Below are 13,047 nucleotides of genomic sequence, written 5' to 3'. Positions count from 1 at the left end.
CTCTGTCTTTCCTTCTCTCTGTAAATCTGAAATGCTTTTCCAATAAAAATAAATATATCTTAAAATAATTGCTCACTCGAAACTGGCAACTGTCTAAACTGTTTTTGTTTCTTCTATGTGAAATAATGAGGAGAACTGGGCTCCAATATCACATTCAACAGTTAAATGATAACTATTTAATTGAGTATCTATATAACATCTACCAGAAAATAACTTAGTTTTCAGAGTTTAGAATAGACACACAGATAAAGACACATACACTTAGCACATGTGTCTTCTTCTACATAGAGTATAAATTTAAAATTCTGATTGATTTTTCTTTAAAAAAACACATCTTATTTGTTTTTATTTTATTTGAAAGAGGAGAAGGAAAGATGAAGAGAAATCTCCCAACCCTTGGTTCACTTCCCAAATGCTTCCAACAGCTGAGGCTGTGTCAGGCTGAAGCCAGCAGCCTGGAACCCAATCTGGGCTTCCCACGTGGGTGGTGGAGACCCAAGCATTTCAGTGTTTATGTACTGTGTCCCAGAATTTGCATCAGTAAGAAGGTAAATAATAAGCAGGAAAAACCTAAACTTGAACTAGGCACTCTGATTTGGGATGAAGGTGTCTCAAACAGTGACTTAATCATTGTACCAAACACCTGCTTCCCCAAAAGTTATATTTTAAATTGTATTAGAAACTGCTTTACAGTATCTTCTTTAGGCCATGTCCCTGAATCCTCACAGGCCGTTTGTCTCACACTTGTTTTCCATGATCTCTCCTCCAGTCTCTCTCTAAAAGACAACGCCTAAAGACTGACTTGACTTTATTTTTTTTTTAATTCCACATGCTCTCTCTAGGCAATCTCATTAGTCTCATTGCTTAAACATCATCTAGCCAAGACTACCAAACATCCATCACTTGCTTTGGTTTTCCACAAATCTGCTTTTATTTTCAACATTCTATATAATGTATTTACTTATCTTGTCATCCTTTGCAAAATCTGTGATTGAACTTTCCAAATCCACCCCCTCGCTGTCCAGTGTCAGATCACTTGCCAGCCTCCACCCTAGCAAATGGCACTGCCATTCATCCAGCGCCCGAGGCTAATATGCAACAGTCACCCTCAGGTCCTTTCTTTCTTCCATTCTCCACACCCAAGCCAACAAGACCTGCTGACACTAACTCGGTGCCATCTCGCCTGCTGCAACCTTGGCATCTCAGTCCGCCATCTTTCCTTGATCACAAATGCTCCACCTCCACCCATGCCAAACCCAGCTCCATCAACACCAATCTTTCTTGACCAGAACGCTTGCTAGACTTTCTACTGCACAGGAATAAAATCCACACTCTGAAGTCCGTAAGGCACTCTCTCCAGGAAGCAGACTTTGGATATCTGACCTACACATCCTGTCCATCTACCAGGCTGCACATTAGCCTTCCCTTGGACCTTGATCACAACCCATTTATTAGGTCACAGTTCTCCCAATCTGTACTTCCCCCTGGACTGCTGTTTCCCACTCTCAGGTTTCATACCAAAGGTCACTTCTTCAGGGAAGCCTTCCTTGATTTACCCTAGCTAATGCTGCAACTTGCCTCTGTTCAACTGGCACATTGTTTTACTTTCCTTTTAAAATGTATTTATTTAAATGTAATTGTTTTAAAATGCATTTATTAATTTGAAAGGCAAAGTTACAGATAAGGAGGGAGAAAGGAAGGGAGAGCCATGGAACTATCTGGTGGTTTGTAGCCCAGGTGGGGCTGGACCAGGCTGAAGCCAGGAGCCGAGAAGTCCATCTCAATCTCCCACAGTGGGTGGCAGGACTCAAACATCCAGGGGATCTTCACTACTTTCCCTGGTGCAATTGCAGGGTGCTGAGTCTGAAGTGGCCTGGCCTGCGCTCGCACGGGATGCTGGTGTCCTGGGAAGCAGTTCAGCCCACTGCACCCCAGCACCAGGCTATTTTACTTTCTTGATAGCATTTTCTACCCTACAATGTCACATCTAAATATGTGATTGAATGCCACCTAACTTTCCATAAACACTGGGACCTCCGTCTATCTCATTTACCATGTTCACCTTGCTAAATCTTCAGTTTTCTTTAATTATTTACTGAAAAATGCATCCATTTCCCACTGCCTGAGAGGACAATCCGACTTCAGGTAGAGAGATTAGTAATAGATAAGTCTGGACAGTCCATCTTGTTCTTTCGACAATATTTTAAACAGCATTTTTAAAAACATTTTTTAAGGAAACATTTACTTATTTTTACTTGAAAGGCAGATTTTATGGAGAAAGAATATATATATCATATATATATATATATGATATATATATATATGATATATATATATATATAGAGAGAGAGAGAGAGATTGATTCTCTCATTCACTCGTTCACTCCTCAAATGCCACAATGACCAGAGCTGAGCCAATCTGAAGCCAGGAGCCAGGAGCTTCTTTGGGTCTCCCACACTGGTTCAGGATCCCAAGGACTTGCCCATCCCCCACTGCTTTCTCTGGCCAGAAGCAGAGAGTTAGATCAGAAGTGGGGCAGCCAGGACATAAACCAGCACCCATACAGGATGCTTGCATGACAAGACAAAAGACTAGCCTACCACAAATCAAAGCTAGCCCCACGTCTCTCTGTTCTTAAGGTAAGGTTCTGAACTGCTTTAAGACTGAAGTTTTATGTCTAACAGTGTAAAAAAATATATCAGAACCCAAGAACAGCTTCAGAAAAATGAGAAATAATCTCAGTAACAGTAACATTATTCCCTAAGAGTAAGTGTGTGTGTGTGTGTGTAGCATTGTTTGAAGGGCTTAGCACACCTATTTAATTTTCACAAACCCCATAGAGTAGATAATTCTTATGATTCTATTTCATAGATGGGAATCTGAGAAATAAAATCAGTAGCTGAACTGTGCTTCAGCCAATAGCAATTCAGAAAGCAGGGACTGAAAGTAGGGTGCAGCAGATGCTTGAAGTGCAGGCATTCCGTAAGGGCCTTGGTTCTTGTCTGGGCCTTTCCGCTTCTGATCCCGCCCCCTGAAAATGGCCTAAGAAAGCAGCGGAAGATGACTCAAGTTCTGGGGCCCCTGCACTCATGTGGAAAACCCCAAAAAAGCTCCTGGCTCCTGGTTTCAGATCTGCTCAGTACTGGTCAATACAGCCATTTTGAGGAGTGAATCAGCAGACAAATTTCTCCCTTTGTCTCTGCTTCTCTCTGTAAACTTACCTTTCCAATTAAAAAAAAAAAAAAGTAGGAGTTGAAACTCATCTTAATGATATTTGGTAGAACTGGTATTTAGTAATACTTAGTGGAGTTACTCCAATTAATAGAGTTTACTTGTGTACTTCCTAATGGCAACAAAAGACTGCACTTATGGTAAAAAAAAAACATCAACACACATATACACTCTGTTGAGTTTATAATTCCATTTCAAGTTGTAAGCTTGGGTAAGGTTGCAAAATTCAAAAAAGAATGACATAGAACATACATGCAAACAGACCCTATCCTGTATTACCACATTAAGAAGTCTGTTGAACTATATATAAACATGAACCTTCTAAAACAAATACTTCCAAGACAACAAATTAATGCTACATTACACTTGCTATCAGACTCCCCTAGCCTGGATTTTTGCAAAGGCTGGGACAGGGGAGGCCTGTAAGCTAAATTAGGGGAGCGATACACATTCCCTACTCTGGCTTCACAATGTTAACACAGACTAATGAAGGATTCATCAGAACACAGAGCTGTCTTTGGACCACCAGGGGCCCAGCAGCCACAGTCACACTGATAGTGGATTCCCGGAGAATGAGAGCCTGCCAGGGTTCTGCTTCTGTGAGCTGGCAAACGGGAAGCACACACCATTTTCCCATGGTTTCTATTACTATCCACAAGCCAGAGTAACTTCAACTGAATAATGCTTAGAGATTGGCACTATGATAATTTTCTTCTACGCATCAATCCTATAAGCTACAAAGTGTTAATGCTCAGTGCATGATAGGTGAAGGGGGAAAATTTTTTTCTACAGACATTTTGACTCATTTTTTGAGTGTTAAAACTGGAATTTGGTCTTTACGCAATCTTTGCACATTCAAAATAACTGAAAATAAAAGCATGTGTTACATAAACAAGAGACATACACTAAATTGAATATATGTGTACAGGTATTTTCTTATTATTATTATTACTAGAAAAACAAAGACTGTCAGCCAGGAATCTGGAAGAATTCACAAGAAAGTTTTTAGTTTTTTAAACAAAGATGCATTTATTTGAAAGGCAGAGTGACTGAGAGGGAGAATGCACGTATGTGCTCTCTTCCTTCCTCTGATTCACTCTGCAAATGGTCTCAAGCCCTGGGGGTAATCCAGGCTAAAGCCAGGAGCCAACAACTCCATCTGGGTATGTTATGTGGATGGCAGGGACTCAAGCATTTGAGTTAAAACCTGCTGCTCTCCTGGCACATTAGCTGGCAGCCTGAATGAAAGCAGAGTACCCAGGAGTTGAACCAGCACTCCCATACATGAGTTGTGGGAATCCCAAGAGGCAGCTTAATCTACTGTGCCACAATGCTAGCCCCAATGTTTTACTTTTTTTACTGGACATTTCAATATTCATTTTGTCAACCTACTCCAGGTCTCTCACATTCTTGCTCTCTCCAAACGAAACATTCTGGGGCAATGCTTTCACATAAAACTGAAAGATAATGCTGCAAAGTGGTAGCGGGTATAGATACTAGGCAAGACAGCCCGGACTTTCATTTGGCTTGAACCCTGCCAAGGCATGAAGTGGCTCTGCCTCAGGTGCCTCCTACATACAGCGAGAGAAATGGAAAAACCGTCTTATATGAAGTAGATGAGCTGACATTTATAAGATATTTAGAACAGTAACAGATGTACAGTGAGTATAACCTATCTGATTATTTAAAACTAAATGTAAGACAGAGAAGACATTATTATTGTTAAAAAGTTAAAGTTTAGGTAATTGGCATTTTATTGAGTACATTCTGATTCCAGTAAGCCATCCTTGGTTACCTTGCTCGATTTAAGAACTTTAATTTGTTCTTCAAAAACAGTATCTTTGTTCTTTTCCAGAAAGCCTTCACACTGGTATTCCACCTGTAAACACATGGAGAAACTCTCCTTAATCAATAAACTGTTCAACACATGCTATCACTATCAACAACAGAAATATTTATTAGGCTCAGGATGCATGGCTAGCTCTCAGCAAACTGGTGTCTTTAGTCTTCTGGAAGAAACCAGAACCATCCTCGGTAAGTGTGTCAATGCTGAAGGAGAACACCCTAGTATTGTTTTTCGCTGGGAGCATGGTAGGGTTGATCAAGTGTGCACTACAAGATCCAGTTCATGGGCAAACAGATTCCCAAGACACTGACCCTCCTCTCCCATGGTGGCCAGAGACACAACTTCCAAGGCTGACCCAACACGCTCCATCTCCAAACTAATTCACTTTACAGAAGGAGTGTTTTCTCTTGAGAGAGAAGAGATTAGAGAAGATGACCAGAAAGAACAAATGTCTGCCTGACACAAAGGCCGAGGAGGCAGCTGGGGAAATGTTGCATGATTCAAGGAAGCCATACTGTGTGAGAACGGCTTGTTCCTCTTCCCAAGCTGCAGCAGCATCATTCAAGTACTACTCCAGGGGCTCCACAGTCTGCAGTGCAGAACACTTAGGTGTTATTCTGAGGCTTCCCAAAGGCTGACCCAAGACGTTCTCAATCCCTGAAGCAAACTCTGGGATCCTAACCCAAAGCCGATCTCACAGCTTCCTTGCAAGATAAATTAGTTTCTCGGCTCTTCGTTTTCTAAGTAGATTACAGAACTTGTGAAGTAGCAAATCAGCATGCCTTGTGGGAAGGACCCAACGAATCAATCCCCAGGTGGCACAAGTCCACACTCTCTGCTGTGAATCCCTTGATTCAGAATACACTGCGCTTTCGAACTCAGAATGTGTTTCAGATGTCTAGATGCAGCATATACACACATCATTCTTTAATACCTCCAGCAGAGTTCAAGGCAGTCATCTGGAGCCAGCACAATAATATTTCTAGACTAAAATAAATAAACAACAAACCTAATTGGTATAAAAAAAGACTATAAATAGCATCATGGTGAGTGGAGGTCAAGATCAGGTTTAGCCACAGAATAATTTATGGCTTTTCATTGTCCTAGATTTCACATTTATAGATAGAAGACTATGGGCCCAAATTTATTGCATATATAATTCAAATTAAGTTAAAGGAGGAGAGAAACAACAAGCCAACATTGTAAACTGCTCTTCCTTACAAGGTCCAAAGGATGCAGGCATCAGCAAAGAATAAAACAATACCTCTCGACTATTGACTTTCCCCCTCATTAATTTCAGTATACCAAAAAAAAAAAAGAGCTTAGCTTCCTTACTTTGTCAGCAAAATGCTGGATGATGAAAGCTTTATTTGATAGGCGAGGTTTTTCAAAGAGTGCACATTTGTTCAAATGTGTGTTGTACAATTTCTGGGCCCACGTGTCATCTGTACCTTTAGGCATCTATATTAAGGGAGCAAAGGAAGAAAAAAAGAAAAAAGGCAAACATTGAGAAACTTCCAAAGCATCAGCTGACAAGAAGCAAGCTTTTTGGTTAACCTAGCAACTGGTTATATTCAGCTTAGAAATGTATTTCTTTCACATTTCACACTTTATTTCATATTTACTAAGGAAGGGCTTGGTTGAGACTTCCCCAGTAGGCATCCCTGCCCAATCTCACATGACTCAATCTGCCTATCCCACAACTATCAAACAAATATTTGATTTGCTTTTACAACAGAAGCCCCACACATTACAGATTAAATAGTACAGTTCTCATGTATTTTTGTTGTTGTTGTTGCTAAATTTTTATTTTGAATTTTATGGTACAATTTTGTAGAGACTGAGGTTCTGCTCCCCCCAAATCCCACCCCCAGCAGATTTTCCCCATGTTGCTACAATAGCATAATCCTTCATAAGGAATCATGATTCTATCAGTCTGTTATTTAAGTGTGCCCCGACACTGTGGTACAGACAATGTTACACAGTCCAGCATTCCATTGTCTACACATTTCCAACAGTTTCACTGGGAGTACACCTTTGTTTTGGAGGCAGGGATGCATGTTGCATTGTATCCCCACATCTGAATTACGCCATCACTCATGTATATTTTTAATATTCTGTTCAGTAAAAATATCACTAGCATGGTGAAATATTTCTATAATTCAGAAAGGTATAAAATGGAGAGTAGTCTCACCATTTCCTCACATCTCATTACCTCCTCCTGTCTTTTAAAATAGGTACAAGTATATTCTCCATGTAGTTCCTCCTCCTCCTAGCATCCTAGGCAGCAGCTTTACCTGCTCTGAAACAACACAGGCCCACTACTTCCTACATCTCTCTAAAAACATTCTATCAGTAAACAAAAATTACTAAATATAAACAAACTGATAACAAAAGAGGTTAAAATGGGTAAGTATTGTATCTAATGTCATTTAGGATCAGTTGAGGATGGAAATTTTCTGAGGTTCAGCAGTGATTAGAACACTAAGTACCCTTTCAGAATGAAAGTCAGAGCGATGGCTTCATATTACCCCGATGATTACACAACAGCGTCTCATGGTATACAAATACATCTTTACCTGAAGTTAATATATTTGACTGTGATACCTCTATTTTAATAGACAAAGTACTGTAGAAAATCAAACCCACCTTACATTCCTCATCCAGGAGATCTAGAATCCCCATTTTAGACTCTATAAGATTGATACAAGGTTGATTATCATAAAAATCTATGAGTGTCCATGGAATTTGTTCTTTCATATATTCTTCTTGTTCCAATTTGAAGACATGCTAAAATGAGAAAGAAAAAAAATCAGTCATTACAAGACTATTTCATAAAGAATGCGGTTAGGAAACAACATTTGCATAAAATACTAAGAGGATTTCGATAAAACTTGAGACAGCCCATGGCTTCTAGCAACAACCCCAGAGGAGAAGGAGGGGATTACATGCAGGGAAAGTAAATAAAAACCAGGGACAGTGAAACCTCAGCTACAGGCAGTTCCTGGAGAACAAGTAAATCAGGGTACGAGCATGTTTTCAGTAACTGATTAAGTCCAACAGCTCGTGATTTCTTGATTATGCATATTTCCAATACTTCATTGTGTACGTCTGGCTTCTTAACTTTTTACACAGTGCTGCCAAGAGGGACAGGAAAGCTCTACTAAGCTGGTACTCAACAACTAGGTGGAGTAGATGCCCCCTACTGAACCATGTGGCACAATGTTTTCAGCATAACAAAATAATTAACAAAATTTTTAAAAGGCGGGGCCCATTGTTTTGGGATTCCAACCCAGGAAGTGCACCACTGGGGTCTGCACCTGTCATTACCACAATCTTCTGTTTCCCTGTGCTATAATATTTTCTCTCAATTTTCATTAATTAGAGGCTGAAAGAGAGAGATCTCTCACCTGCTACTTCATTTTCCAAATGCTCATAACACCCAGAGAGTAAAACTAGAACTAAGAACGGAGTTCAAGTGTCCCATTTTAGTTGGCAGGAACCCAACTACTAAGCTATTACTGCTTTGTGGAACCCCGGTTCTCACATGGGATGCAGGTATTTTTCGCCAGTGTCTTCACTGCTAAGTCAAACGGCTGCCCCAGTGTCCCGCATTTTTAAGCACCTCCAAACTTGCTAATGCTATAATAACTTTCTAAGGTTGTTGATATTACTGCTTCATAAGAGACACTCTCAAAGTATTCCCTGTTCCATAGTCTAGGTGAATGTCTCAGACCGTCAAAAAGAAAGTATGTGAAGTTCTGATTTTGAGTTGTCATCTTACAAACACAGCAAGTAAGGGTTAAGACAGTCGTTAACTCCATATACAATGAGCTCCAAACTAACAAACTGAAGGATATACCTGGGCTCAACACTTCCCATTTCTTCTTCTATGACCTAAAAACTTCACGCTTTGCTCACTCAATTTATCAGCCCCAAATTATCATTATTCTTGAAGAGCAATCCAAGATTGACCTTGAATTCTTCCTAGACCATAAAATAGTTTTCCAATGTTGCACATTTACTAATCAACAGTTTTTCAGGCATTTAGGCTGTTCTGTCACATAATGACTATAATCAGGACTTCATTTCAGGAATCAAGGTTTAAACAAAAGCTAGGAGTTCAAAAGAACAATTTATAGCAGAATATTATTCAACAAAGAAAATTCTTACCATATTGAATTGTTGTTGCAGTTTTTCATTTGCATAATTTATGCAAAACTGTTCAAAACTATTTATCTCAAATGTTTCAAACCTGTAATACCAAAAATAAAGAAAATGATTCAGGTTTTTAAATATTGAAAGGGAGCATGTTAGCAAGAAATGGGAAACCCTCCAACACTGAGACTTACTTCCCACCTCAGTGAATACAAATGCCTATGAGTCAGAAACATGGAGCAAGGACTCAGCAGGTGAGCCCCAGCCAGTTGGAAGAAAGATTGCTTTATAAGCCCTGTCAGGTGGGGACATTCTGAGTTTTCAAGAGCTTTTTTACCCCTAAGTGGAAAGCATCAGAATTATAGTAAAGTCATTGTGCTTAACAAGGTGTGTACACACTGTGATACATGCACATAAAGGGAAATAAGAAAAGAGACTTTGCAGGTTCTTTGGAAAAACAAGCAGAAAATGAAAAATTAGATATCAGAGAAGCCCAATGTACAGGGAGGCAAAATAGTAAATGGAATTACATTTTTAGAAATCTCAATAATAATTTACTATATGAAAGTCTAAAAAAACAATTAGTTCCACCATCTTAGTAAACTAGCTCAGAATCTGAGCTATTATTTTTTTAAATAAAGTTAGATACACAGAGAGGAGGAGAGACAGAGAGCAAAATCTTCCTTCTGCTGATTCACTCCCCAAGTGACCACAGTGGTTGGAGCTGAGCTGATCCAAAGCCAGGAGCCAGGAGCCTCTTTTGGGTCTGCCATGCAGGTGCAGGGTCCCAAGGCTTTGGACCATCCTCAACTGTTTTCCCAGGTCACAAGTAGGGAGCTGGATGGGAAGTGGGGCCATGGAGATTAGAACCAGTGTCCATATGGGATCCTGGCACATGCAAAGTAAGGACTTAGCCGCTAGGCTACCATGCTGGGCCCAAGCTATTATTTTTAAGTTTTAAACAGCATGCAATTCAAGCACCATCATCAATGCACTCTTGAGTTGTTTTGAGTTGTTACAGTTAGAGCTTCCCTTCTTATTACCAGTAGGAGACAAAAATCAAATGCCCAATGTGTTTGCAGAGAATCTATGGAGAAATGCTTTCTGACAGAATATGAAGCCAAATACACTAACCCGTAAATGTCCAGCACGCCTATGAAGGAGTGCTGCTTGACAGCAGAATGCAGAGCCTGATTGACGTGATCCACAATCCAGTTGAAGAGCTTGGCATAGATGTGCTTGGCTAAGGCATCACGGGCGTTTGTGGCCTGAAGTTTGGAGATGGGCTTGATGTATGTCTCTGTGGCGGTAGCCAGCTTGCGATGACAGAGCCAGTGACACATCTCCTCGTAGTCCACACCCATGAGATCACAGAAGATGCTGAGCGGTTCATGCTTGGGCTGCCAAAAAATAAGGGGTAATTTTCTATGACTAGATCAGTTCAGTAAGAATTTCTTAGAAAGTATTAGCAATGAGGCCATGAACAGGGGCTGGCACTGTGGTACACTGGCTTAAGATGGCACCTGTGATGCCAACATCCCAAATGAACGCCAGTTCGAGTCCCAGCTGCTCCACTTCTGATCCAGTTCCCTGCTAATGTGCTTGGAAAAGCAGTGGAAGATAATCTAACTATTCAGCTCTCTGCCACCCATGTGGTAGACCTGGATGAAGATTTTGACTCCTGGCTTCAGCCTGGCCCAGCCCTGGTTGTTGAAGCTATTTGGAAAATAAATCAGAGGATGAAAAACTCTGTGTCTCTCCTTTTGCCTCTCAAGTAAACAAATAAATATTGAAGAACAAAACAGGCTATAAAGAAATTTCTTTGTTGTAACAAACACTAAGGTCATCCACAGATGATCACTAATTAGCATTCACCAAACCAGCAACCAGACAGCATTTTGTAATATATTCTACAGTTCATTTTTGAGGCTGATGTTACGGTATAGTGAGTAAAGCTGCTGTCTGTGACATCAGCATCCCCTATAAGCGCTGATTCAAGTCCTAGCTGCTCCATTTCTGATCTAGATCCCTGTCAATTTGCCTTGGGAAATGGCAGATAATGACCCAAGTACTTGGGCCCCTGCACCACATGGGAGACCTGAGAGAAGCTCTAGGCTCCTGGCTTCAGCCTTATACAGCCCTGGCTGTTGGTCATTTGGTGAGTAAACCAATGATGGATGATCCCTTTTTCTGTTTCTCACTTTGTCCTGTAATTCTGCCTTGAGATTAAATTTAAAAAGTAAATACTAAAAAAAAAAAAAATTGCACTCTCTCCCTGCCCCTGCCCTTGCCCAGTCACGTGGAAGTGGAGGCCCAAGTGTGTTCAAGTGCGTTCAAGAAAAACAGAAACAGTCCTTTTCCTTGAATCTCCATAAAGATATTTACAATTCCTTAGGACACACTCATTCACTCAATCAGAAAAGCAGTCAACTAGTCACAAATATTTACCAGGTGCCTGTTCTGTGTCAGTACATGACACACTGTCCCTGCTCTGCGAGAGCTTACAGTCACTAAGGAAAGCCAAACAACTGCTCCCCAAAGCGTAAAACAGTAGGAAGAAGGGCACTCTGTTAGATCCATGTGAGAGGAATGTATTTTATTCAGGCAGACGGGGACATTTGCCTCTACACATGGATCTGAGACCTGAAGGAACGGAAGGTATTAACTGGGTGCAAGGGAGTAGAAAGGGCTTTCCAGGTCGGGGGAAGAGTTGCTAGCCATGTTGGGTGATGAGGGGGAAACCATCAACAGGAGGAGCTGCAGATGAGGCAGGCAGAAACTGTGCCAGAAGCACTCCTGCACGTGGGCGGGGTGGCACCACGGCTACTCTTCCCTTGAGGCAGAGCTCCGTAACCTGCTACTTATTTGGGTCACTTCTTGGATTCCTCTCGTTCTCTCTTCTTAAGTTTTGTTGTTATTTATTTGAGAGGCAGAGTTACAGAGGGAGAGACATAAGACTTTTTTTAATGATTAGACAGAATGTATTCAAAATATTGTTTGGATGCTGGTTTGGTGGATAATTGTAATGACTGTCAGTGATCATCAAAGGGTGATCTTAGGGTACAACAAAGAAACTGTCTTTATTTGTAGCCTGTTCTGTTTCTCAAGATGTATTTATTTACTTGAAAGGCAAAGAGAGAGACACAGAAAGAAAGGGATCTTTCATCCCTTAGTTTACTCCCCCAAATGGCTGCATAACCAGGGATGTGCCAAGCTGAAGCCAGGAGTCAGAAACTTTTTTGGGGTCTCCTACATAGATGACAGGGCCCCAAGCACTCGGCCTGTCTTCCACTACTTTCTTGGGCGTTTAGAAGGGGCTAGATTGGAAGGGGAGAAGGCAGAACATGAACCAGCACCTACATGGGATACTGACTTCACAGGTGACAGTTTTGCTTGCTATGGCACAAATGTTAACTTCAGATTTAGAGCTTTCAAAATGACCTAACTACTCCAGCATCCCCTAAAATTATACTGAATTTTTGTAGGGCTTTTCTAAGTAGGTGCTTGACAATAATTTGCTTAATTTAATCACTGTTAGTGTTTTGCATTTTCAACATGTCTGTTTTTCAAGCGTAGCAACTGAACCTGGTAACATTTCTGGGGACAAGGTAGAGTGAACACTGCTGTGTCCAAACAGCAAATGAGGAAGTAAGAGCCAAGTAGGCAAACTGCGATAAAAAAAAGTCACACAAGCCAATTTCGGTCTGGGCTGGCATTAGATCGCTGGTCTCCTGACACCTCCTATCTGGACCCTGCTTCTCGCTCCCTCCCTCTAAGTAATCACTTCAAATACAGATCAGCACTGCCAGTAA

The 13,047-nt window shown here is 40.9% G+C and overlaps 1 protein-coding gene across 4 annotated transcripts in view; it reads right to left on the bottom strand.

The window, feature by feature from the left end:
* The window catches only part of MYO5A (myosin VA), a 178,140-nt gene that overhangs the window by 70,724 nt on the left and 94,369 nt on the right, over positions 1-13,047 (bottom strand). For all 4 annotated transcript variants that reach the window (XM_058665833.1, XM_058665834.1, XM_058665835.1 and 1 more), the window contains exons 10-14: positions 10,370-10,635; positions 9,251-9,332; positions 7,727-7,867; positions 6,413-6,538; positions 5,027-5,110 (exon numbers count right to left, since the gene is read on the bottom strand). In XM_058665833.1, coding sequence (XP_058521816.1) covers positions 5,027-5,110; positions 6,413-6,538; positions 7,727-7,867; positions 9,251-9,332; positions 10,370-10,635 — 699 coding nt within the window. The remainder of the gene's footprint in view (positions 1-5,026; positions 5,111-6,412; positions 6,539-7,726; positions 7,868-9,250; positions 9,333-10,369; positions 10,636-13,047) is intronic.

The sequence above is a fragment of the Ochotona princeps genome, chromosome 6, assembly GCF_030435755.1.
Source record: "Ochotona princeps isolate mOchPri1 chromosome 6, mOchPri1.hap1, whole genome shotgun sequence".
Taxonomy (NCBI): Eukaryota; Metazoa; Chordata; class Mammalia; order Lagomorpha; family Ochotonidae; genus Ochotona; species Ochotona princeps.
The sequence above is the reverse complement of the archived record's forward strand: the minus strand, read 5'-3'. Positions and strand labels throughout refer to the sequence as shown.